Source organism: Elgaria multicarinata, chromosome 5, assembly GCF_023053635.1.
Source record: "Elgaria multicarinata webbii isolate HBS135686 ecotype San Diego chromosome 5, rElgMul1.1.pri, whole genome shotgun sequence".
NCBI classification, from domain to species: Eukaryota; Metazoa; Chordata; class Lepidosauria; order Squamata; family Anguidae; genus Elgaria; species Elgaria multicarinata.
Window position 1 is genome coordinate 109,344,237 of NC_086175.1, and position 27,886 is coordinate 109,372,122.

General features: G+C 39.4%; 1 protein-coding gene across 1 annotated transcript in view; it reads left to right on the top strand.

Moving 5' to 3' along the window:
• The first annotated feature begins 2,086 nt into the window (after positions 1–2,086).
• UBL3 (ubiquitin like 3) overlaps positions 2,087–27,886 on the top strand; it is a 46,882-nt gene continuing 21,082 nt past the window's right edge. Inside the window, exon 1 of the mRNA XM_063126995.1 lies at positions 2,087–3,389. Coding sequence (XP_062983065.1) covers positions 3,363–3,389 — 27 coding nt within the window. The 5' untranslated portion in view covers positions 2,087–3,362. The remainder of the gene's footprint in view (positions 3,390–27,886) is intronic.

A 27,886-nucleotide genomic window follows, 5' to 3' on the forward strand; every position in this document is an offset into this window, starting at 1 on the left:
CAAAGCCCTATGAAGAGAGACTGAAAGAACTGGGCATGTTTAGCCTGGAGAAGAGAAGATTGAGGGGAGACATGATAGCATTCTTCAAATACTTAAAAGGTTGTCACACAGAGGAGGGCCAGGATTGTGGGCTCTCCCACACTAGAGGCCTTCAAGAGGCAGCTGGACAAGCATCTGTCAGGGATGCTTTAGGGTGGATTCCTGCATTGAGCAGGGGGTTGGACTCGATGGCCTTGTAGGCCCCTTCCAACCCTGCTATTCTATGATTCTATGAATCCTATGCAGGTTAAGACAGAAATAAGTCCTACAACTCCCAGCACTAAACAACCCTTTTATACCCATATTGCCCAGGTTTGCATGAAACCACAAGCCATGGCATAAATGTGCTGCCATGGCTTGCATATTCAAAAAGGTGGCTGGCAAGCAACGCAGCCCACTGTGGCTTAAATAAGCCATGCCAGGCCGATTGGATTGTGTGAACCAGGCAATTGTTTTCTCATAGCAGTGAATACTCCATCTGTAAGTCAAGGTTCTTTCTTTAGTTCCTTCGTTGTTGACGGTTCTTGGGGCTCTTCCACACGTCGTACTGAGGCTGCTTCTATGCGACCCCAGTGCGACCCCCAAATGATCGTGTAACTTGCCTTTGGAAGAGCCGAGGAAGAGGCGTCCTTGCCGCCGCCGCCGCCACCCACAGACCTCCTCACCGGCTGGCGAGGAAGGAGTTGGGTGGCGGCGCCGGCAAGGACGCCTCTTCCTCGTCTCTTTTACAGGCAAGTTACACGATTGTTTTCGGGGTGCACTGGGGGTGGATGGGAGCGCCCTGAGTACGACATGTGGAAGAGCCCCACTGGTTTCAAGTGGCTAGCGTTGTGTAAATTGTGTGCAGTATCTGCAAATCTATTTAAAAAAGGACGTATTACTTTGTTTTGAAGGACAAATGATTTCTTCTCCCGCTTGATCCTGGTATTTTGATCGACTCCAAAAGCAGAATACTACAGTATTGAGCCTAGACATTCTGCACCTGAAATTGGGGCTCGTTTTATAACACACACTGATAGAGAACTGGAGAAAAATGCTGTGTTTTCCCAGGCGAAGAACTATAAAAAGGTACCTTTGGTGCCTAAACCTAATCAGCAGAGGCAGGCAACCAACAGATAAGAACACTGAGAAGTCTTAAATGTTCTCAGAGGGCTTTCTGAATGTAAACATACCAAGGTACACCATCTAAACACATGACGTTAATTTACTCTCAGCAAGTAGTTCATGTGACTAATTGGGGTTTGAAAAGGTAGGGAGGTCACTATTTGACCCATGCCACGTTTGAACAACTTCCTTCTTTTCAGTTTGTGTCTTGCAATCTGTGATGATCTCCCCTTTTGTGTAGCCCACAAACCAGTTAAACTGGATCACTTTTATTTAATCTGAGATCTGGCTGAAACTCAAGTATTCTCAGTGGAGGCTGTTGGCTCTGATGTCAGTGGGGTTGTGAATCCAATCTGGGTTCCAGTCAGAACCCACCAGAACTCTAAAGGAGCTATCCAAGGTGATGATCCGAACCCTCAAATAGGTTCAAAACTTTGGAAACTTCTGACTAGTTTTGACTAAAACCCAGACATCAGAGCCATCAGCCTCCATTGAGTGTTCTGATTTTCCAGTCGTCTGAAGTCGGCTTCCCTTTGGAGAGTGGCTGTGCTTGCCAATGAAACTGCATTACCTATTGAAGAAGGAAATCTGAGGCCGGCCTATAGCGCTCTTGGGGCACAAGGGAAAGGGAAAGTCCTGCATAGCACCGTGACAGAAACTCCCTCATCCCCCACTTGTCACAGAGGACAGTTGTCTTTTCAGCAGCAGGGAGTTTCCATGCCTCCTTAGCAACGGTTGCCGAAGGCGGTGCTGTTACAATAACAAGCCGCCGCCAAGGCAAAGGTTGCGTCACGTCACTTTTCTGAAGGCGGGTGGGGGGGGGCAGAGGGAGACCCTCGCTGCCTTTCAAAACTACACTACCCATCATGCCGCGCGAGCAGCGGTGCCCGGCTGGGAGGAGCCGCGCCTGACGCGTCGCCGCAAAGGAGCAGGAGGAGGAGCCCGAAGGGAGTGGGGGATGGGGGTGTCGGGTCCGTCTTTCCCCTGCCGTGTCCCCTTTTCTCAGCTCGGCGCAGACGCCATGTTGGCTTGAAAGGAAGATGACAAGAGGCGGCTGCAGGAGTAGCGGTGACGACGGCAGCGGCGGTGGGCAGCGGCGAAGAAGGGTCCCGGGGAGCGGCTCGCGTTGAGGAGAAGCTCTTTCGCCTTCTCCCCGCCCTCGCGTCTTCCCCTCCTCCCGTCCCCTCTCGGGGAGACGAGGAAAGGGCGAGCAGCCCCGCCGCGTCAGCTGTGGGGGGTTGCCGTTAACCGTCTGCTGCTGAGGGAGCCCCTGAAGGAGGAGGGAGAAGAAGAGGCGGAGGAAGGGAACTGGCGGAACAGGAGCCGGCGGCGGCGGCGGCGGCGGCGATGAGAGCTGAGACCTGAGGAAGGCGAGGCGGAGGGGGCGGCGAGCGCTGCTCCTGCTAGCGACGACTGCAGTTTAAATCCCCCCTTGAGCTGCTGCTGCTGCTGCTGCTGCAGTTTGAGGGGGGAGGGTGTTATTTCTTTTCCCTCCCTCTTTTCCTGCTCGCTTTTAGGGTGTGTGTGTGTGTCTCTTTTTAAGGCTAAATGTTATAAAACGTACAAGAAGGACCTGTGAGAGGACGAGGACCCCCTCCCTCCGGCCCCTTCCGCACGTCTCTCCAGTCTCCTCATCCCCTCTTGTACTTCGTGAAAATTGGTGGGAGAACAAAACAACCCCTCGGACAACTTCGGCCCCAGAGAAAGAGGAAGGTCCCCTTAGTTCCCTGCTTGAGTGCCTGTCCCCTTTTTTTTTTTTTAATGAGGAGGTGACTCGGACGCAGAACTATCCTCTGAATCATCTTCGTCATTCATTATTGGTCTAGGCTGGAGAGGAAGACCGAAAGAAGAGAGAGAGAAAAAGCTCCTACACAATCCATGCCCTTGTATATTTCTACCTGGCACCACTGGTGTTGGTGCTGCTGCTGCTGACAAAGATCTGCTGCCATCTCTGGTTTCTCTGGCGTTTCCTCTTTGATCAAGCTTTTTCTTAAAAAAAAAAAAAAACCCACACCAGTTCCTCTTGGATTCCCCCGGCCCCAGCCCACAATTTCCTTGCTGCAGGTGAAACTTTTATTGGAGGAAAAGAAAGCTCAGAACTTAACAAGACACACACCAAAGATTGGTTAGCTGGAAGATCTTTTATTTTTGCTGTATGCTCTTGGCTGGCTTTTAAATTTTTTCTTCTGTGTTTCTGAAACCATCGGGGTAATATCAAGATGTCCAGCAGTGTTCCATCTGATATGGTAAGTACACATTTGACTTTATTTTCAAGAATACATTGGGGAACTGATTTCTGGAGGGGTAGCCTTGTTTGTTTGTGGTGATAGTTTCTGTTGCAGGAAAAACAACAAAGAGTCATATGGCACCTTAAAGTCTTAACATTTATTGTGGTAGAAGCTTTCATGGACTTAGAGTCCAGTTTTTTTTTGTAGCAAGGTAGACCTCAAAGGCAGAACCATCTGTCTCCTTTACTATATTGGACTTAATTATCAATTTTGTTTCATTGTCTAACTTTTTAATAAACATTTTAGAATCTAACAGGGGCAAAAGATGTGCTATGGAATGAAACAAAACTATTTTAATTTATAATTCCTTACCTGAAACTAGTTTAAATCTTACTACTTTTCTTTCCCTTTCACTTCATCCATTTTACTACTTCACTTCAATGGAAGGATACTTAATATCCTTGAACTGTTCAGCAAGGCCAGCGTTTTACACAGTATCTTGGGGAAAACAGCAGTTCTGGACTCCCTTCTCAAGGATAATAGGCACTTCCTATTCCAGGCTCTTTTTGAGCTGATTTTGGATATCCCATATCGGTAAAGTGTCATATCAATGATCTAGCTGGACATATTTTGAAATCTGGACAAAAGGAGGTGAAAGCATAGATTTGAGAGGGTACCACCTACAGGTATACTTATGAACAAACAAGTTTGGATCTGAATTATTTCTAAACTCTATGATGTATTTAACTTGATTCCTCTTTATATATTAAAAATATTCTTTGTATGTAAACTGTAAATCTATTGGTATATTCTTAACAAATTATGCCATGCAATTTAAAGATAAATGATTATGGATTTGAGCACTAATATGCTCTTCATGTTTGGTATAGTGTCTAATGTTTCAGGGCCACTATCCATGCTTGGCATAAGGTGTTCTTTTTTTTTTTTTTGGCTCTGCATAACAGGAAAGCAGTAATTTGTGACAAAGGCTCTACTATAATAAATGATTATCCGCAGCTTATGCTCCAAGTGACTTGTCAAAACATTGTCATCCCTCTCCCCCGTAAACAATAGAAAGCATACTGTTGATTCCCAATTCAAATTCTTATTTGATTCTGTGGGTTGTGGCATCTTCTCAGTTCTGAGGATAGCATTATTTCACACTTTCCTTCTCTTCAGCCTTGAAATAATGAAATGATTTTTTTTAAAAAACATTTCTAGTGATAAGACAACAATATGATATATTGCTAAAAGCTCTGGGAATGATCCTGACAAGCTAAAGCATGTTTTATGCTGCAGTTCTATACACATTTAGCTAACATCAGTGGAACATCTGAGTAGAGATGCATAGGTTTGCTGAGAAAGCCTAATTGATTTCAATTGGAAAGTTAAGTACATGTTTAAATATAACTTTCCCATTGAAATTTAGAACTTTAAAGTGCTTAACTTTGCTTGGATGCCACCTTGGGGTTGTCAAACATCTTCAGGTTTAGTCTGTTTTGTTAACTTTTGCTTTGTCTGCTCTGAGCCTTTATTGGTGGTCAGTTCGGCTACTGGAATGAAAACTACAAATTGCCTTTGTAAATGTGCTGTACTTCTTTATTCTCAACATAAAAATGCCTTCCTACTTTTGATGAGTGTTTTGTTGGGTGTCTACAATTTAGTTCTAACTACAAAGGTACACACTTAGAATTACAAGTATCATCAATTAAGAACATAAGAAGTGCCCTGCTGGATCAGACCAAGGATCCATCTAGTCCAGCATTCTGTTCACACAGTGGCCAACCAGCCATCGGCCAGGGACCAACAAGGCAGGACATAATGCAACAGCACCCTCCCACCCATGCTCCCCAGCAACTGGTGCACATAGGCTTACTGCCTTGAATACTGGAGATAGCACACAACCATCAGGGCTAGTAGCCATTGATAGCCTTCGCCTCCAGGAATTTATCCAACCCCCTTTTAAAGCCATCCAAATTGGTGGCCATCACTACATCTTGTGGTAGTGGGTTCCATAATTTAACTATGTGCTGTGTGAAGAAGTACTTCCTTTTATTTGTCCTGGATCTCCCACCAATCAGCTTCATGGTATGATCCCGGGTTCTAGTATTTTGAGAGAGGGAGAATAATGTCTCCCTATCCACATTCTCCACACTATGTATAATTTTGTACACTTCTATCATGTCTCCCCATACCCTCCTTTTTTCCAAGCTAAACAATCCCAGTTGATGTAACCTTCCCTCATAGGGGAGATGCTCCAGCCCCTAAATAATTTTAGTTGCCCTTTTCTGCACTTTTTCCAGCTTTATAATATCCTTTTTTAGGTGTGACCAGAACTGTACACAGTATTCGAAGTGTGGTTGCACCATAGATTTGTATAATGGCAGTATGATACTGGCCGTTTTATTCTCAATTCCTTTTCTTATAATGCCTAACATTGTAAAGCTAGTCTATAAAAAAAAATAGGGAAACTGTTTATAAAGGACTTGGAAAGAACCATCAAAGTGCTTCTAATTCAGATTATCAATATCCTTACTGTAGAATCTAATATTGAAACTAGATCAGTTGCTGCAACTGATGCTTAGCTGATTGCTTCTAAAAGTGGTATTTGTTAAGGCATTTCCATGATTTCATCTTATGATTGTTTGGAACACAGGTCATAGTCTTTACTCATTTACTTGCAGTCAAATGAAGTATCAGAACTAGGGTTTATCAGATTAAATGTGCTATATTTATAAAATATTACTGCCTTTATTATATGAAGAAAGTTTGCTGAGACACTGGATTGGATCCAGATTTACTTATACCTGGAGTACTCCCATTGAAATCAATGGACATAAAATGATTTAATCTAGATTTTGCAAAGCAGCAGATAAAACAATTTTAAAATTTGTATAGATTTTCTTGCCTGGATAAGAGAATGGAACCTAATTTTGTTCATATCTCTGAAGTAAAGCAGGGTAAACTATTCCTAACAGTTTCTATAATAGAAAGTAGGTTATGCGGTCATCCAGATTGTCTGGCAGTATGACCCTGCTAATGTATACCCACTCACACATGCATGTGAATTCCCATTATGACATGGTGTTGGAGGTTCTTGTAGGATACTGAATAAGTTCTGTTAAACAGACTGGTGGCTAATGCTACATGCTTCTTTTAAACCATCCCCTCATTTAGTACAACATTGCAATGTTTGATCATTCATAATTGTATCTAAAAATAAGTGAGACATATCTTTAGCATGTTGAAAACTTTGATCTTTCAATGACATCTGACTTCCTCCTTCAACTGCAGTTGTTCATCCAGTTAAATATTTCAAAACACTAATCCTAAAGCGATTAACATAATTCTGTCATTTGCATTTCATTAACATATAATGATTGCAAACTAAATTCCAGGCATGCCAAGTTTGTTGTCTGTTGTTGACGTAGCAAAGCATGGGGCCAAAGACTGAGACCTAACAAATATTGGAGAATTGATTCAATTGTGAAGTCCCCTGAATGGTGTCTGCACATATCTACTAAAAGGCAGCTGCATGGTTCCCAGTGTAGGCATGCTCCAGCCACTAAGAGAAAGTCGCCAGCACCTTTACCCAACCACAATGGTTTTATCTGGAATAGAAACTTATCTAGAAATAAACCATGTTTTAACTTACTGGTGTATGAAGATGGGAAGACAGATATAAGGAGATTTTTTTTTCTTTCCGTGATCTCCTTTAAATAAAGTTTGTATGTGAAGATTCTTAAAATGTTAGTGTCATGCTATAAACGTAGAAACCAGTATTTTTCAATAACCACTTTTGATGTGTAATTTAAAAACTGTGAATCAGGGACCTGTTAGCTGTATGTTCCTTAACTTGTTTAATTTGCCCATTACTCCTAAGACTCGCATGAGTATATATAACTCCTCCCATCTCCACGTCACGATCCCAGCTCCTGTGTAATAGTAGCTGCACTGCTGCAGAATTTAGGATTCTGTGAGTACATCTCTTCCACAGCTAAACCAAACAAGTGAGAGAATGGTCAGCTACTAAGCTGGTGCTGTTTCCCAGTACTACAAGTGGTATGGCTGGAAATAAAAAAGGAAGAAGGGTGTATGTCTTGTAGTACTTATACAGCAAGAAAATCTATCTTATCTGGGCTGCCATCTAAAAGGTTTGGTGGCAGATGGACTGTCTGTCTGTCAGTTTAATACTTTTCTGAGATATTATTTAATGAGTGCACAAGTATCTGCAAATGTGAAATTTAAGATGATTTGGTGTAAAAGCAACTAAAATGTAAACATTTTAAAACAGATTGAAATTGCTTTGTCGATTTTACCTATTTATTTTATACAGTGCTAAATACTTCAACTATGGTATACATTTACAGGTTCATTGTTGGAAGCGTTAAAGGATGAACTGAAATAATCAGTGCTTTGATACAATGTTAACAGGGGCTGCTTCACCAAGGGATGAGCCTCAAAAGAGCTTTAGGAATCCAAAGGATTTATGCTTCTGTTTCTCTTTAAGAGATCTTCTGCGTTTGCCTAAGGAGATAAAAATATCTCAGGTGGTGTAAGCCTAGGCCTTTGATTTTATGCAAGTTGGATTAGTTCAAGAGATGTTGTAACGTCCAGCTTTGTTAAATACACTATCAAAACTAAAAATCTGATATAATACAACTGTAAGGTTTATTTTTTAATTTTTTACTGCAGCTGTACAGTAATGTTGAGTTGAGCCCACTAACAGTGTATATTTTAGTATTCAAAGCATTATTTATCCATGTTCCTAAACATGTAATTATCTTATAGCAATTCACTATATTACGAATGTGTAATTGAAAGTTTAATACTTACTTGAAAATAAGAAGAGTCCTGTTAGGTCAGACCAATTCAGTATTCTGTTTCCCAGTGTGGCCAACCAAATGCTTTTGGGAAACCCACAATCGGGGCACAAAGGCAACACTTGTTGTTACCCACTAGCAACTGGTATCCACCCCAGAACAGATAGACTACATTTACTTGTCATGCTTAATAGCTATTGATGAATTTCCCATCCACTTTCAAGCCCATCTAAGCTAGTGACATCTTATGGCAGTGAATTGCATCAATTATTTATGCATTGTTGGTGTGCAAAATAATAACCTTTGTCTATCTTGATTCTCTTACCCATCAATTTGATTGGGTAACAACAATTTGTAATATTATGGAAGAAACTCTTTCACTCTCTCAACATCTTGTATAATTTTATAGACTCTTTCATGACTTCCTTTGTCTTTTTTTTCTAAACTAAGACGCCTCAAATGATTTAGCCTTTTCTCATAGGGAAGGTCCACCAACCCCTTACTTGGCTAGATACAAAACAGAGATGACCATTATTATAGTGTTTATGTCCAAGCCATACTTTCCCCCTAATATAATAAGAGTGAAATCCTTAATTTCCCATCTCTCTCCATTTCTAAGCTATCAATTCTACCTTCCCACTCCTCCTTCCATTGGTCTTCCCCCAGATCTGCAAACAACTGTGATAAAGTTATTGGAATTAAGCTACTGGAATTGCTGAACTGCTGTAGTTTCCTAAATAAAGACACTAGGATTGAGATGGTTAGGCCATGTAGGCAAGAATGTCTTTGAAATGAGAGAATAATAGTGATAGTTATTTAGGCTGTGTGAATCTCAGTTTGAGCAAAGCTAGTAGATCTTGGAAGATGAAATCGCAACAGTGACATAGTCCAATGAGCAACAAGTAATCCTGTAGAAAATTCTTTCAGATATATTGTCTCCTGCTGTCTTTTTGCCATCAGATTTATATTCTTTTAGGGTTTTTTTAAAGTGTAATTGTAATAGAATCCTAGAAAAATAGAATAGTAGAGACTGTCCAGCTGCATCTTGAATGCCTCTAGTGTGGGAGAGCCCACGACCTCCCTAGGTAATTGGTTTCATTGTCGTACTGCTCTAACAGTCAGGAAGTTTTTCCTGATGTCCAGCTGGAATCTGGCTTCCTGTAGCTTGAGCCCATTATTCTGTGCCCTGCACTCTGGGAGAATCGAGAAGAGATCCTGGCCCTCCTCTGTGTGACAACCTTTCAAGTACTTGAAGAGTACCAGAAGCCAATTTGATTAGTCAATGTAGAAAGGCAGGGTGTATGTGTATGTATGTATGTATATGTGTATGTGTGTGTGTGTGTGTGTATATATATATATATATACACACACACACACACACACACACACACATATACACACACACATACACACACATAATCTTGAACAGTTATCATAAAGCAGGTTAGGCAAGTTGTTGGGCACATTTTAATTTATTGTATTAAATTAATGTATAAATTAAATCACACTGTTAAGTACTTTTAACAATGGAAAGAAAATTGGTGTAAAATGATATTTTTGATTTTGTGTTCTGTGTAGTGTCCTGGTCAGTAAAGAGCTTTATAGGGAAGTCACTTTTAGTAGGTAATGAAGATGATGGGTCAGGTCTTGCTCTACCTTCCCTCCCCCAACTTCCTAAAGTAGACTTTGGCAAGTGCCATTGCCACAGCCACTGTTCCCTCTACCCTCCACTTGCCTGGCAAGTGGGGGCCAGGTAGTGCTACTCGGAGGACTAGATTTGGCTAAGACATATAAAATACAACTAGGCTGAATTTACAGTTCCCTATAACCTCTGTAGAGATGGAAGATCATTTAGGATGGGTTAATAGATCCAAATGATCATAGGGAATATTTGGCTGACATGGCCAGTGGCTCTGAGGGGAGTTCTAATAGATTCTTGAAATGGGAAATTCAGGCCAAGACATAATAATGCCTAGACCCCCCACTTGCTTCAATTTCATTGCTGGCAATGAGGAAGAAGAGCTACATCTAGAGCCTACATGGATGAAAATAAGTAGAGAACTTAGCCAAATCTGGCTTAGAGCCCCTTTGAAGATGAAATTTTTGGTGGTATCGGTAGGGAAGATCTTGTCCTGTACTACAGTATTCTGTAAGTTTATCAAAGTACTTTGTAGATAAAATTGTTTAGATCCATTCCAACGTGTTTCACTGGACAGAGAGCTTGGTGCTGTTTGCCTCACTGCATGCTCACTGAACACTTGTCTATTTTAGCTAGTGTTGGCCTGTGGGGAAGCTTAACTATCTTGGTGATTGTGAATGCTTCCCTGTATGAAACCGCCCGGAGAGTTTTGGCTATGGGGCGGTATATTAATAATAATAATAATAATAATAATAATAATAATAATAATAATAATAATGGAATGATGTTAAGGAAGCATTCTATCTCTCATTTTTGTTGTTTCTTCGTTCAGTCGTTTCCGACTCTTCGTGACTTCATGGACCAGCCCACGCCAGAGCTTTCTGTCGGCCGTTGCCACCCCTAGCTCCCCCAAGGTCAAGTCTGTCACCTATCTCTCATACTAGGGAGAAAGTAGAAGCCTCTGTCCAACTTTCCATTCTTGGCCAAGGCGGTTGAACAGATAGTGGGACCTCAGGTCTTGGTCCTTTGGAATGAAGCATATTATCTAGATTTATTTCCATCTCAGATGAAGTTAGATTGAAATGGCTTTGGACTCCTATTTAGATGACATTCTAGGAAAGAGATGATCCTACTGGCTATTCTGGATCTCTCTGTACTTTTGGTACCACTGACCTTTTTAGTTTTTGTTTTTTGTACAGTATGTTAATTGCTGCCAATGATAGGGTGCATATTAATCCAATTCTTTACTATTGACATTTTACTGGTTTGTTTCTGGGCCTCAAGATGCTGATCTCGATCTTTAATTTAATTAGCTTGTTTACTTAATTTATATACCGCTTACCATATCTAAAGATAAGTCTAAGGGGTTTGCAGAATCTGAGATTAAAATAATAAAGTTTTAAATGGTGTATATCTAGGATATGACTTGGAAATACCTTTCTTTGTGAATTAAGATTATCTGGAGAAATGCTTCCATTACAATTGACTGTAAGGCTGGCTTCTATTAGGTATAGAGCTTTTTCAGCAGTGGTACCTGTGTTTTAGAATTCCTTCCCAACTGAGCCATCAAGCGTACTTAATTGGATTTTTTACGTAATTAGAACTTTTTTGTGTTGCCAAGCTTTCTGTAGTCTTGAAGTTTGCTGACTTTTAATATGTTGCTGTACTTGTTTTCTTAGTATTAAAACTTGTTTAATTGTATTGCTATTTTTATTGTGAACTGGTTTGAAGGCCTTGTTGACAGAAAAAGAAGATACATTGTAACATGCTAATATAAGCCTGAGCAAGATCTTTGGCCATGGTGACAAATGCCTACTTTTTTCTTTGTCTGTCACCTTAGTCTGGCTACGCTATTTATTTACTGATGTGGCAGCCAGATTAGTGCAACCACTTCCTTGCTGACCTTCCTGTTGTGTAGTCTGTTGAGGTCAGTTCATTTGCCACCTTTAAATAAAACTTTAATAGCTAAGTTTATGTCGCCCTTTTTCAAGTCTTATGTCAGCTTCCTTTCACATGTCCAGTGTTATAGTGAAACCAGGGCTCACAGAGGCGCAGTACCAGTATTTTTGATTATGGGGGACGCTGATGTCAGCATGCCACCTCGCTTGGAATTCCCTGTTCTCTGAGCTTAGCTGCAAGCCTCACATTTCAAAATTTGCCACTGCACATGTCAAGCCATTTTCAAAGTACTCACGTTTATAATGTTCTACTCTTTACACCTAACTAGGTGTATAACACCTATTATACAATAGGCACTAGATGCATGTTAGCTTTAGGTAACCAGGAAGTATATAGACAGTTTTCGTATACCACTTAATTACAGGCCCAGTGTGTGTTTAGCGAAATCTTACAAGATGCTGGTAGAATCTATATTCTTGGAGAAAATTACATCTAAAACCAAAATTCTGTATATCTCAAACTTTTAATTTTTGCTATATATAGAAAATAGTCCCTTAATTTTCACTGCCCATAAATACTTAAAATTAAAAATAATAAACGTACAAGAAAATGGCATTAAATATATCATGAGCCAAAGTGACATGAAAATAGAGAAGAATCAGGTAGAGAGCTGACTTTAAGCATAAAGTTTAGGTAAGGCACAGCAGATGAGTTCAAGTTTCTTTAATGTCTCTTCTTTGAAAACAAGCTTTTCTTTAATTGATGGGCCCAAGCTGTTTTTTATGACTCCCTTCCTGATGTCTTTTTAAAGGCAGGTCATAACATTTATTTTCAAAGTAGTTTTTACTGATTCATCCTACTGCCATTTGTGCTTATACTAATTATTTGTATTTCTAATTAGTTTTAGATAGTAGAACTTGTTATATTTGTAGAGCATGGGAAGTTTAAGGAAAACTAGAATAGAAATGTTAAAAATAAATGGATCTTCTATTAATTCTTCATTAGTAGCAAATGATTAACTTTCCAAAGCATACTCTCCTAGAAAATGAATGACTGGCTCCATTCAGTATGCTCACTCATGGAGCTTTATTTTCCAGAACCATAATGGGTTAGCGTGTTGTCTGTGGAATGTCCCACCCACCCACCGTGGGTTAATTCCCCCAAATAAACCACCCTGAAAACCCATTGTCTGCAGTAATGGTTATTTTATCTATGATGCATTAGCATGTTGTCTGTCACGCTTGCGGTTTACAGAGATCTACAGAGCTGCTCAGCAAGAGTGACCAAAAATGCTGCTGCTGCTCTACTCCTCTTAAGTGATCTCTGTTCCCACTGCAAAGGAAGCTGGGACACTTACTCTGTGTAGCTTGTTTGCCTGATCATCTGATGGGAACATGGTAGATGGTTTGCATAATCACCTGCCCTGTGTAGCTTGCCACCCACCATGGCTTAGCTTAATATATGAACCCAGGCAGTATGTATCTTTTGATTTTAAGTATGTGGATATTTCCAAGTGCAGGGCAGGACAGGGGGTGACACAAGGGAGGTTTCTTGTGTCAACAGCTATGGGTCTGGTTGATTTAAATATGTAGTTGAGTTAAATATGTAGTTCTAATTTGGCATTACTTGACACGAGAATACTAATTTCTGAAACTGCTTTAGCTTGGCATCTAGATTCAAATGCAGTTGGCAGATTAAATTGTCAGTGGGTAGAGATCTAATATACCAGCTGGGTGCTAGAAGAGCCATGTCATTAAACTACAAGTATAGAATATAAAAATCGGTATTTATTTATTTATTTATTGCATTTTTATACCGCCCAATAGCCGAAGCTCCCTGGCGGTTCACAAATATTCAAGAATTAAATATTTCACCTTCTGCTAAATTGAGTCTGATCTATAAATGTGAAAGCTATTTGCAAAGTGCTTTGTGTAGAGACATGGCAAAAATAATGCCTTTATAAATCTGGAACGGCTATTTGATGTCCATATGCCCTGTTGAATGGCATTGATAATTGATCAAAGATAATTGATCACAGATTACTTCATTCTGTAGTTTGAGTAAATCGTTAAAAAATCATGTGGCAAAACTTTCAAATGTCAGAAATAAACTTGGCATAGGTAATTATAGCTTAGTGTGGGGGCGGGGTGGGAATTGTTCAGAATATATTGTGATTTAGATCTGGGTAGTAAGAAATGCAGGGTGGATTCCTGCATTGAGCAGGGGGTTGGACTCGATGGCCTTGTAGGCCCCTTCCAACTCTGCTATTCTATGATTCTATGAAATACTTTGAATAGAACAGGGCTTACTTCATAGTAGTCTAAACCAACTTTTTCTTTTTCTTTTTTGTTCAGTTCTCTTTCTAAACTCTTAGACTTCTATCCTAAGGTGCTCTTGCATAAGCAGAAGACACTTCACTATATGCAAGGGGTGGTGGGCTTTTCCTACCCTGTTCCAGAGAATTCCCCAACCTTGGAGAGTGGATTTGGGAGGGCATTCAAGGGCTTGCAAAGGGAAAGAAGAGACAGAGGTACAATTTCTGAACAGAATGGATGTTAGAATCCAAGCCTTGGGTATCTTTTGTAGCAGAGGTAGGCAACCTGGTGCCCTGCAGATGATTTGGATTACATCTCCCATCAGCCACAGAAAATATAGCTAATAGTCAAGTTTTATGGGAGTTATAGTCTGAAACCTCAGGAGGTGCTGGGTTTCCAATCCCTCGTATATAGGATTCCAAGTTATTTCAACAACATCTCTTATTGGATACTGAAAGGGAAAATTTCAAAGAACGTTTAAATGTGTCCAATATGACCAAAATATTGAGTTCAAAATATGGAATGAGTCCAAATTATTGCTGACTTAAAATAATTATTTTCATTCGTTCTGCTGATACCGTTTTAAAGACGTGGAACAAACTATGGCAATCATTGTGTCTCTTTGGGAACTATTAAGTGGAGTGTCAATTATGACTTCACTTAGGTTTCTTTCACATTAGTGGATTTGTGGGTGATTGACACTGAATCAAAGCACAGGTAACTGGCAACTAGGGTGGATTGACTTTAAGATGGAAATCCTATGCACACCTAAGTGGAGGTAACTTCCACTTAATTCAGTGGGACTTAACTACTGAGTAGATATGCATAAGATTGCACTGTAAATTGGGTTATTTTAAATCAGTGATTTGAAATAGTTTAAATAGTTTCCCATTAGTATCTCACATATTTCCTAAAATGATGCATAGTAATTGACTAATATAATGATTAAATATGTCAATTTTTAGAAATGTAGAGCATTTGCACAATCTAGATTGTTTGTAATATATCTAATTTGATATGTTTTACTATCTATCTATCTATCTATCTATCTATTAAAGGGTACAGTGGTTTTGTTAATGGATAACCTTACTCATTACATGTGTCGTGTTGCATTGCTTTTGGAATGTTAACTAGAAGTAAAATCTGCTTTACATACAGATTTTTATCAAACTTAAGATGTTACATAAAACTTCTAAAATCTATGACAGACCCTAGAGTTCCTTAGGCTGTTATTAAAACCTAGTACAGCCTTCCCCAACTTGGTGTTCTCCAGATGTTTTGGACTACAACTTTCAGCATTCCTGACCATTGACCATGATGACTGGGGATGATGGGAATTGGGGGACCAAAACACCTGGAGGGCACCAGGTTGGGAATAGCTAACCTAGCAGATCTCATTTATTCTGCCCAATTCTACCCCTTTACTTTTATTCATAGGGCTCATATATACCAAGCAGGAGATTCCACTGTGAAAGCTGTATATAAAAGGCAGGAGCCACACTACTGCTTTGTAGTGGTACTGAAGTGCACTGACAACTGTTGGGGTTCATGACACATCTACACCAAGCAGGATATAACACTATGAAAGTGGTATGAAAGAGGTATATGGTATGTGTCATGGGCACCAACAGTTGTCAGTATGCTTCAGTACCGCTACAAAGTAGTAGTGTGGCTCCTGCCTTTTATATACTACTTTCATACCGCTTTCATAGTGGAATATCCTGCTTGGTGTAGATGAGCCCTCAGACTGGAACAGTGGTACATATTTTCCTGTTGGAAACAACTATGGGCACAGATCTTTCTAAAAGCAAGGGCTAGTAGTTATTGAGCAGAGTAGTTTATTTTCATAAGATGAAGAGGAAATATCCGTAAATTGAGAACTGAGCAAATTTACAGAGCTCAAATGCTTATAGAATACAAGATTAACCAGGCGAGCACTGTGGATAGTTCTCCTAATGATTTATTTATTTATTTATTACATTTCTATACCGCCCAATAGCTGAAGCTCTCTGGGTGGTTCACAAAAATTAAAACCATAATAAAACAACCAACATGTTAAAAGCACAATTACAAAATACAGTATAAAAAGCACAACCAGGATAAAACCACACAACAAAATTGATATAAGATTAAAATACAGAGTTAGAACAGTAAAATTTAAATTTAAGTTAAAATTAAGTGTTAAAATACCTGGCGACGAAAGCAGTACAGTGTAGGCGCCAGGCGGACCTCTCTGGGGAGCTCATTCCACAACCGGGATGCCACAGCAGAGAAAGCCCTCCTTCTAGTAGCCACATGCCTCACTTCCTTTGGCAGGGGCTCACGAAGAAGGGCTCCTGTAGATGATCTTAAGGTCCGGGCAGGTATATATGGGAGGAGGCGTTCCTTCAGATAACCTGGCCCCAAACCGTTTAGGGCTTTAAATGTCAATACCAGCACTTTGAATCGGGCCCGGACCTGGACTGGTGTAATGGAAAAGGACTGGCGTAATGTGATCTCACTGGCCAGTCCCTGTTAGTAAATGGGCTGCCCTGTTTTGTACCAGCTGAAGCTTCCGGACCATTTTCAAAGGCAGCCCCACATATAACGCATTGCAGTAATCCAAGCGAGAGGTTATCAGAGCATGGATAACTGTAGCTAGGCTCTCTCTGTCCAGATAAGGGCGTAGTTGGTATATCACCCTAAGCTGATGAAAGGTGCTCTTTGCCACTGAGTTCACCTGTGCGTCAAGTGACAGTTCTGGATCCAAGAGCACCCACAAACTACGGACCCGATCCTTTAGGGAGAGTGCAACCCCGTCCAGGACAGGGCAAACATCACCTCGCCGGACAGATGAACCACCCGCTAACAGTACCTCCGTCTTGTCTGGATTGAGTCTCAGTTTGTTAGCCCTCATACAGTCCATTACCATGCCCAGGCACTGGTTCAGAACAGCCACTGCCTCACCTGGGTTTGATGAAAAGGAAAGGTAGAGCTGGGAATCATCTGCATATTGATGACACCTCAGTCCACATCTCCGGATAACCTCCCCCAGCGGCTTCATGTATATGTTAAACAGCATAGGGGATAAGATAGAGCCCTGTGGAACCCCATGGCTTAGGAGCCACGGCACAGAGCAATAATCCCCCAGCACCACCTTCTGGAATCGGCCATCCAAGTATGAGCGGAACCACTGCAACGCAGTACCTCAAACTCCCAGCTCAGACAACCTATCCAGAAGGATATCATGGTCGATGGTATCGAAGGCCGCTGAGAGGTCCAGGAGAACCAACAGGGTCACACTCCCCCTGTCTCTCTCCCGACAGAGGTCATCCCACAGGGTGACCAAGGCAGTTTCTGTTCCAAAACCAGGCCTGAAACCCGATTGAAATGATACACACTACAAGATGGTAACTCCTGGAGTGAAAGGCTGGATTCAAGTGATGACTTGCCAGTCTCTGGCTCCCATTATGAGGCCACAACAATATGGAGAATGACCTGTTGTACCATGTTTTTGTCTTTAAAAATCTTAAAGATTTGTTTATGATTCCTTATGCAGTAAAGCTGTTCTTAACTCCAAATATTTGGTAAAAGAAAATTAATCCCATTTAAGAGTAAGTTTGAGATTGATTTAATTTTTACCAGGTGATTTTTTAAAGAGAGGAACTTAGTTGTTTCTTTTATACAGAAGCCCAGTTTAAACAACAACGAAAACATTGTTGATTGAAGGTAGACAACCTGTTGCCCTCTAGCTTCTCATCAGCTTCAGCTTTCATGCCTTCAATATAATGGTTTTAGTTGGTATGTTACTATTCCTGATGGGCCTCGAAATCCCATCTGGCTAGCTATTTGCCTCGAAGGAAGGCTTTTTTCAAAGCTGTGATACTGGTTATTTCACTAGTCTTATTCTTACACCATCTTCAGCAGACATTAATATGCTATTGATACTTGCTAGCAGTGAATTCTATTGGAATCAGTGGTATTTGCTTCCTAATAGACATGGGAAAGCCCGGAAAAAAACCCAGAAAAATTCAGAAAAAACTTTTTTTCTGTTTTTCCCCCAAAGACTTTTTTGTTTGTTTTTCCCGAAAAATTGAAAAAAATGAAGAAAAAATGGATTATGGAATGTTTTATTTTAGCATGATGAATAAAATGTTTAAGAGAAGGTGTTCAGATATTTACTTCTCCAAATGCTTTTTAAAAACTATGTACAGTATCAGATTATTACAATTCCTAGGTTCCAAACTGAGTCTACAACTCTCAAATGCAAGAGCAAGATGCATTTCTGCCTCTAGGGGGCACTGCCATTGAAGCAGGGACTGAAACTGATAGTGGTGGCTACAGTTTAGAAAATGAGTCTCATTAAATTTCATGCATATTCATTGAATCTTGGTCCCCACTTTTTCTCAGTTCTTTTTATAGGAATGGGTGCTTTACGTCTGATTGACACTGTGGAGGACCAGCAGAGACAGAAATAATTTTCTTTGTTACTAATGTTGATGGTTTCTTCTGTTGTTTTTCTAAATTGTTTTTCCCTGTTCCTCATAAACTGGCAAAACCAAAGAGGTTCCTTACAATTCAGGTGCCCCTAACAGTTCAGGAGCTTGTAGCTCCATTTGTTACCAAAAAAGAAAAGAAAAAAGAAGAAGTAAAAAAATTTAAAAAGTAAATTCAATTTGTAATCATTGTTTGAATACACTGTACTTTTAATATACCAAACGTAATAATTTCATGCCAAACCAACTTGGACATAATTACATTTTATGTTCCTAAAGTAACAAAGTGACTTTCAATCTGAAAAAAGTGCTAATATTGCATTATTTCAATTTTCTGAAAATTTCTGAAAATTTTCACCCCTGAAAAAAAAAGTTTTTTCCCCCCATGGCTTCAAAATTTCCAGAAACTTTACATCTCTACTTCCTAATAAATGTATTTAGAATTGTGGAAAATGTATTAAGGAGGGAAAGACGAAATAACTGCACAGTGTCTCTTGATTGGTAGTGCTAGGACCTATCAGTCTGGAAGGGGCTGTCTTAATGAGTGTGGAGAAAAAACTCTTTAATCCTCAGGTTTCAACATTAAATTGTAGTGCAGTTCCAAGAGCTTGAATGGTGGGAAGAAAGGAAACTTAGGTTTATGCACACCAAAGTTGTTGCTGAATGATTTTGCATTCAGATTTGAGTAAGAGAACTGATAAGCAATATGCTATCGTTCTCCTTTCTGGTTGAAAGGGCTAAAATAGGAAACCCTTTAGGTGCTAACAGCTGGCAAGGATACCTTGTTAAATTAAGGTTTATACAAATGCAACAAAATATACTGAATGCACAGAACTTACATGTATTCAGTTTTGTCAGTGAAAATCCTAATAGAAAGGGTTAGTCAAATATTACAGTGCATAGAACAGGCTATATAATACGCTATATAAAGCAGAGAGATATTGTCTGTATAATAGGCTATATAAAAGGAATAGGCTATATAAAGGGGAAAGATACAAAGCAGAAATATCCAATTTGTAGTGCTATTTGCTAACTAAATTGATGGGAATTCTATTTTCTTTACCAATTTTATGAGATTTTAGTTTATGGTGCTTGTTGGAGACCATATGTGTTTTTAATATAGTTCTGTCAAATGCCTCTGTTAATGGTGTAAAAGTCTACGGTTGTATGTAAAACCTTCAAAAAAAGAAGTCTTATCCTTGTTGTATTTGTCCATCTCCTTTGCCTGACCTATACGTTAATTTTTCTTTGTGAGAATTGAGAAGTATTCCAGAGATAAGTACACAGCAAATGCATGTGGATATGTTTCATTGCTTAGTGCATAGCACATCTCACTGGCATCTAACCTCAAGTAACATTAATCTGTCTAACATTCTGTTCTCAATCTGAAATGGCTTTTTGTGGCTCTCATTTTAAGCAAGTGCAGCGTCTCAATATAGTGAGGTGTTTTTATTAAAGAAACATTCACTGCTGACTTGCCTCATGTCTTAATTTAAAATAGCTTGTATTAATTTTAAAATAGCATATAAGAGTTGCAAGCTCTTTAATATTGAAATACTTTGAAACTGGAAGACTTACTTCTGTAAATGCTAAAGGTGCCAAATAGTTTAAGGCTGTCCATTTAGTATTCTATGTTGTTTACTATATCTATTTCCCCCCCCAAATGTAATCGAAGTAGTTTGTTGCTGTTGCATGTCATTTATTTATTTATTTATTTATTACATTTTTATACCGCTCAATAGCCGAAGCTCTCTGGGCGGTTCACAAAAATTAAAACCACAAAAAACATCCAACAGGTTAAAAACACAATTACGAAATACAGTATAAAAAGCGCAACCAGAATAAAACCACACAGCAAAGTTGATTATAAGATTAAAATACAGAGTTAAAACAGTAAAATTTAAATTTAAGTTAAAATTAAGTGTTAAAATACTGAGTGAATAAAAAGGTCTTCAGCTGGCGACGAAAGCAGTACAGTGTAGGCGCCAGGCGGACCTCTCTGGGGAGCTCATTCCACAACCGGGGTGCCACAGCGGAGAAAGCTCTCCTCCTAGTAGCCACCTGCCTCACTTCCTTTGGCAGGGGCTCACGGAGAAGGGCCCCTGTAGATGATCTTAAGGTCCGGGTAGGTACATATGGGAGGAGGCGTTCCTTCAAATAACCTGGCCCCAAACCGTTTAGGGCTTTAAATGTCAATACCAGCACTTTGAATCGGGCCCGGACCTGGACTGGCAGCCAATGAAGCTGGAAAAGGACTGGCGTAATGTGATCTCACCGGCCAGTCCCTGTTAGTAAACGGGCTGCCCTATTTTGTACCAGCTGAAGCTTCCGGACCGTTTTCAAAGGCAGCCCCACGTATAACGCATTGCAGTAATCCAAGCGAGAGGTTATCAGAGCATGGATAACTGTAGCTAGGCTATCTCTGTTTAATTAAATAGTATAATTCTATCACCTGTACAGCAGAAATAAGTCCACATTTTTCCTGAATTTACTTCTGAATAAGAATTCTGAATCACACTTCCATTTGATAGCATGAAATTATGGGGTTTTCTATCTTCCACCTCCCCCCGCCCACCTGATTGCTCCCATGGATAAATTGGGAACATGTCTTAGACTCATGGGCTTCCTCCTCCAATTTTCTCACCATGGGATATCCTATGGTTAGATGAACACAGGATCTTCTCTGGTCCTGTGAGTTAAATTTCCTGTCATTTTAGAGCACTAAAATGCTTTTTATTTAGATAAATATGAATTTGACATACAAACACATTTTATTATTGCTCAGCTATCACAGTTGCTCAGTCAATCAGTCAACTGTGTATACAAGTTGGCCCACAAATTTGCTAATTCGATAGCCAGTGCACCATAACAATGATTTATAAATCTGTATACTGCCTGGGCAGAGTTCCAGAGACACTATGAGACCACAACTGGAACTCAACGTTGGCCCTCACTGAGACCCATCCCACTTTGCAGCACCTCTTCAACAAATAGACATTTAACACGTGGTTGCCTGCCTGCAGAAAGTACTGATTTTTTAAAATGGATATTAGGATTGTATGTATGGGTGTTTGTGTGGCTTTTTAAAAATTAGATTTTCTAAAATGACAGCCGAAAACTTGAATGTCATCTTTATTCTATTAGGCTTCATATTGCAAACCATTTTATTAGATTGTGAGCCCCTTGGGGACAACAGGGCTAGCATTTGGAAAAACTGCTGCAAGCCTCTCCAAACCAATAGGATCAGGATATGAATCTAATAAATAAAATAACTTCACACTTTGTTTTGGATTAAGAACAGAGAATTCTGTGGATGTTTTTGGTGGGGGAGAGGGGAAAGCATGTGTTCAGCATACTGAATAGTTCTGAGTAGCTCATATGTACCAAAACATTTCAAACAATTCTCTTTGTTGGGAGGAACAGGTGGTTTTGTTGAGAGTGCGTAGAATGCTTTTGCAGGTATAACTACACAACCTATTGGTCCTCTGCCCAGCGCAGTTTATCTGTTCGCCTTTACATATTTAGTTGGAGAACAATGTAATTTAATGTGGACTACTAAGTGCAGTTCTTAACCAGTCTAATTTAATAACATTAATAGTCTCAACAGCTTTGCTAATCAGAAGAGAGGCATGAGGTGTGTTGCAGCCAAAGTCCCATTAATTTAAAAGCTTTATTTAAGCACTAGTCTGGTAGCCATAAGCAACGAGGAATTGCATACAAGCAAGTGGATGGAATTTGATGCAGGCAATCGAAACCAAGTGGGCTACTAGAGGAGGGAATCCCCCCACTCTATACCCAGCACAAAAATGCAGCTTACCATCACTCCTCTGCCAGCTCCCAGCAGGTTAGAAAAAATATATTTGCAGGTTAGTAATTTTGGGGGTCTAATTTACAAGGCTGATTTAAGAGTTAAACATATATATTAACATTTTCTCATAGAAAACCATAAAACTGAAATTAGTGGGCCTTGGAAACCATTTTTGCTAAAGTACATTTGTGTGTGAATTTTGATGAGTTATATGTTTTGTACAAATGCTTTCCTAAGTGATTCCTATAGACAAATCTTGAATGAAGTATTGAAAATGGAACTGAAAGAATCATTATTAGAAATTGATGTGAAAACACCTTTATAATATATAAAGGTATTTTTCTGAGGAGAGATGGCCAGAATTTTCAAAGTGGTCATGTAAACCTCCTGTGCTTGTTGAAGACTCAAAATGTTTTTTAATGAACTGTTTCAAAATAAATAAATCTCTGCTGATAGATTGAACTTTGGATGCATACATGGAACTGACCAGTTACTAGTTTTACAGAAAGCTTTGAATTCTCAAAACTGTAACCATGTTATACTTTTTTTTGTCTGTAAGAGTAATCTGACTGCAAATTTGAATAATTGTTTAGCATGTAACTTAGCAGTGTTAGTTCTAGATATGTTTTTGTTAGAATTTTGCAATGTGGAGGATAAATCTAGTAGAAAAAGAAGCAGACATGAGAGAAAAAAATCCAGGATCCACAGTTGGGTGATACCTTTATTATGACCAACCAAAATGCCAAAGAATAGTGTATAAGCTTACAAGTTCTCCAGAATGGGAGGATGGAAGAATAAACAGAAAAGCTCATTGTTGTAACCATGAGTTGAAGTTCTTCAAGCCAAAGCTCTCCTAATACTATCAGCCAAAAGGCATTGTATAATATTCCACCTTTTCTTGAAATATTTTGTTCTGGAGAGAGAAGGTTGATGAAGCATTGGAAAAACATGGAAGGGCTTCAAACTGAAGACAATGCCATTCCCCCCCCCCCCTGTAATTCTATGAATGAGGCAGTGTGGTTACACAAAAGCCTCATCTGGAAGCACCCAGTCCCTTGAGATGTAGGCTGAATGGATTAATACCTGCTAGGTGCTGCTGGAATCAAATTATACATGGCATTCTGAGATGAAGAAGTAATGGGTGACCCCCATTTCTGAAAACATAAAAGCGAGCTGTAACTCAAATCAGTCTCTTGCCTTGGGAAAACCACACAAATTCCTGGTTAGAAAGAGAGCCAAAATGAAACATGACATTCTATTGGCAAAGCCAGAGATTAATTTTAAGTAGTGTAGTAGGTAAAAATGTAATAGAAGCCCAATTGTTTAGCATTACCTAATTATGTACCTAATGATACTAAAAGCAAAACTGAAGTACTTTGGCCACATAATGAGAAGACAGGACACCCTGGAGAAGATGCTGATGCTAGGGAAAGTGGAAGGCAAAAGGAAAAGGGGCCGACCAAGGGCAAGATGGATGGATGATATTCTGGAGGTGACAGACTTGACCTTGGGGGAGCTAGGGGTGGCGACGGCTGACAGAAAGCTCTGGCGTGGGCTGGTCCATGAAGTCACAAAGAGTCAGAAGCGACTGAACGAATAAACAACAACAACACCTAATTATTGGAAGGAATAGAATCTCCAAAAAGCAAAGACTCTCTTCAGGTGGTAGAAAAACCATCTTTCTCTGGTAGATTCCAGCCTGGATTGCTGAATATATCAATCTCTAAGGTACATAAAAAGAAAATCCAGGAACATGTAGCCTACATTTTGACCTTTTCTGTTTCTTCCTCCATTCCTTGCTTTTGTACCACCTAGTCTGATAAAATGTGCTGTACATTCTTTTGTGATGTTTTGGTTAGTCTTATAAGGGTATTGCCCAAAGGTGGATCATGAAACGGTGTTATCAAAACTAGAAACGCACGAAGAGATTTTTGACTACTTTTTTTTTTTTAATGAAAATGGGGTAATATGAGGTACTCGCTTTATGCTGGCCAGAGAGGATTGAAACGTGGAAGTTTCCAAAAGTCCAATATATTATGAATGTATTGAGGCAGTTTCTAAGATTTCAAATAGATGAAGGGGTAGAAATGTCTGTTTAGTTTTTCTATGTGTAATGTGTTGTAGCTGTGATATAATTTCACTATGAAAAATGTCTCCTTTAGAGAATGCGTATATCTGGGCTAGAAAAATCCTAAGTATGTGAACACATTATTATTATTATTATTATTATTATTATTATTATTATTATTATTATATTTATTTGTATCCCACCTTTTGCCCAATACTGGGCCTCAAGGCGGTCTTACAAAGTATAAAACATACATTGTATATATATAAAAAACATTTTAAAAACACAACAAAATTATAAGTCATTAACATACATGGGGGGCAGATTATTCTCCAAAGGCCTGCTGGAACAAACAAGTTTTAGCCTGCTTCTGAAAGCACATGAAGGAGGGAGCCAGTTTAGCTTCCCCGGGAAGAGAGTTCCAAAGCACTGGAGCAGCCACTGGAGCAGGCCGTCTCCCATGTTCCCACCAAGCACGCCTGTGAAGATGGTGGGACTGAAAGAAGGGCTTCTCCAGAAGATCTTAAACTATGGGCAGGCTCATAAGGGAGAATATGGTCTTTTAAATAACCTGGACCCGAGCCATATAGGGCTTTATAGGTCATAACCAGCACTTTGAATTGTGCCCGGAAACAGACTGGAAGCCAGTGGAGCTGTTTTAACAGGGGAATTATATGCTCCCTGTAACCAGCCCCGGTCAACAATATGGCTGCAGCTCTTTGAACCAGCTGGAGTTTCCGAACACTCTTTAAAGGCAGCCCCACGTAGAGCGTGTTACAGTATTACAGCATCTAATTACTTGATGCTCATGTCTAGGAAACAATTCCCCTCAACTCTGAAATAAATGTGCTTTTTATATTGATTTATATTTTCAATATAGCTGTTCCTCTCCCACATTCACTTATTTTCCTTAAGTTTTCTCATTATATTTCACCACAATAGTTTCTCAACCATTAGTCAGTAACATTTGATCTACCTATAAACCCTGGCAGGAAAATCCATATCACATTAATCCAAAGATAACAAAAGGTGGTAGTACTTTTGACACGATATTTTAAAAGTGAACTGATCCAAACTTTCCTTCTGAAAACTGATATTTCTGGAGAACACTAATAGTGCTAAGAGCAACAAAAAGATCCTTTTCAAGTATGTTTGAAGGAAGAGGAAGGAAACCGCATGCTGCTGCTCAGTAACAATGGTGAAATTTTAATGAGTGACAAAGAGAAGGTGGAACTGCTCGACTCTTATTTTACCTTTACCTTCTCCCCCAAAAGGGAACTGTATATAACCTTGCAGAAGAAGTGTGACTGGTGAGAGGTCAGGATTGGTATTCAGGATAGATAAAAATTTGGTCAGGAAACACTTAGCTACTTTAAATGAGTTCTGGTTTTCAGGGTCAGATGAATTGCATCCTAGGATACTTGTGATGTAATCTCAGAATTTCTGTCTATGATCTTGGAGGAATCCTGGAGAGAAAGTGAAGTGCCACAGGCTTGGAGACAGGGAAATGTTGTCTTATTCTTCAAGAAGGTCCGCCTGACCTTGATACTAGGAAAATACTAGAACACATTATGAAGGTGTTGATTTGTAAATAGCTTGATAACAGAGAAGTCTGGCAGGATTTATTCTTGACAAATCAACGTTGGATCCTACTAATCATCTCTCTTTTTCCCATCATGTTACTAGCTTAGTGAATTTTGGGGATGCTGTGGATGTAATTTAACTTTTTATCAGCAAAGTATTTAATAAAGTCTTCCATGATGATTCTGGTTAGAAAACTGGTTAAATGTGGGATAGTCGATACATACTGTTGGGTAGATTAGAAAATTATACTCAAGTGGACAACAGGGCTGAAGCAGTGTTCAGCAAAGTTCTGCATTAAGGCTAAATACAATAATAGGATGGGGGGATACTTTGATTGCTAGCAATACATTTAAAGAGGACCTTGGGATTATAGTTGATTACAACTTGACTCAGCAGTGTGATGTGGCTACAAAAAGGTTAATGAAATTTTAGGCTTCATTAATAAAACCATCGTTTCCAAGTCATAAAGAGTAGTAGTTCTGCTTTATTCTGTAGTGGTTCAATCGCATTTGGAATACTGTGCCTAGTTCTTGGTGCTGCACTTTAAGCACCATATATTCAACTGGATTTAGGGGAGAGCAATGAAAGATGGTCAGACGTATGGAATACAAGCCCTACGAGGAAAGGTTGATGGAATTGGGTATGTTTAACATGGAGAACAGAGGATTAAGGGGGAACATAATATCATTTTTCAAATACTTGAAGGACAATTAGAAGAGGGAAACAAGTTGATCTCTGCTGTTCTAGAGGGCAGGACTAGATCTAATAGGCTTAAGTTACAGGAGGACAGATTTGTTTGAATATTAGGAGAAACTTCTCAACAGTAAAAGCAGTTTGATGATAGAACCAATTACTGGGCAAGGGGTGGACTTTTGCTTTTTTGACATCTTCAAACAGAGGCTGAATTTCCTGCAGAGGGTTGGATAAATGAGCCTACAAGAATCCTTCCAACTCTTACATTTGACACGTGTAAGCGTAGAAACTTACACTCCAGAAGAATTCTTGACTATAATATTGGTTTTTAAGTGTTTTACAAAAGGTGCCAGTGGCTTGCTAGGTGGAAGGGAAGGACTCTTCTATACTTAGGAGAAGGACAACATATGCCTCCTCCTCCCAAAAAACAAACAAACTCCCAATGCAAAAGTCTTGAAAATAAATCATTGTTTTTAATTTACAAGTACTCTAAAGTTTCAGCAAGATCCAGAATGGGGGTGGGGGTGGGGATCTCTACAGAAATTCCCCCTCAAGGCTAATGAAAGAATGTTTCTATCCCACAGTTTCCATGCTAATATATTTTAGATGATTACTATAAAGAATGGTTCTTCTGTTTCTTTAAAGTTTATCCCTTTAGTTTTTGAAATCAAATTCTTCAGCTTTACTCAACTTTTTATTCTGATCTGTTTGTTGCTTACAAGCTCCTTCTAAATATGTTTTCAACTTATTCTTCAATGGTCTTACTATATATCTATATTTTTATATCTAAAGGTTAATTTAAACAGAAAGCCCTACATATGAGATACTATTTTTTCTCAGTTTCTGTCTCAGAGCTTATTTTTTATGTCTCTGAAGGGTTATTGATGAGATCATGAAAAATTAGTTTCTCTCCATTAGACTGCTTTATTATGTCTAATAGTGTGCATTACTAGTTCTTTAGATTGAATATTTCCAAAGACCACTTTTATATGTCTGTTTAATGTTTTTGATTTTTTGCCACTTCTGAATTAATTCTAGAAGCCTTCTCCTTGAGAATCGTAGCAAAATGTTATAAATGTATATGTGCCCATAAAGTACAACAAACCATGGGTTAACTCTTGATTGTTTAACATATAACAACCTAGAATTTCTGTGTTTGGATATCACATTAACAACCCAGGAATGGGGTGTTCCTAGGTTGTTAATTGAAA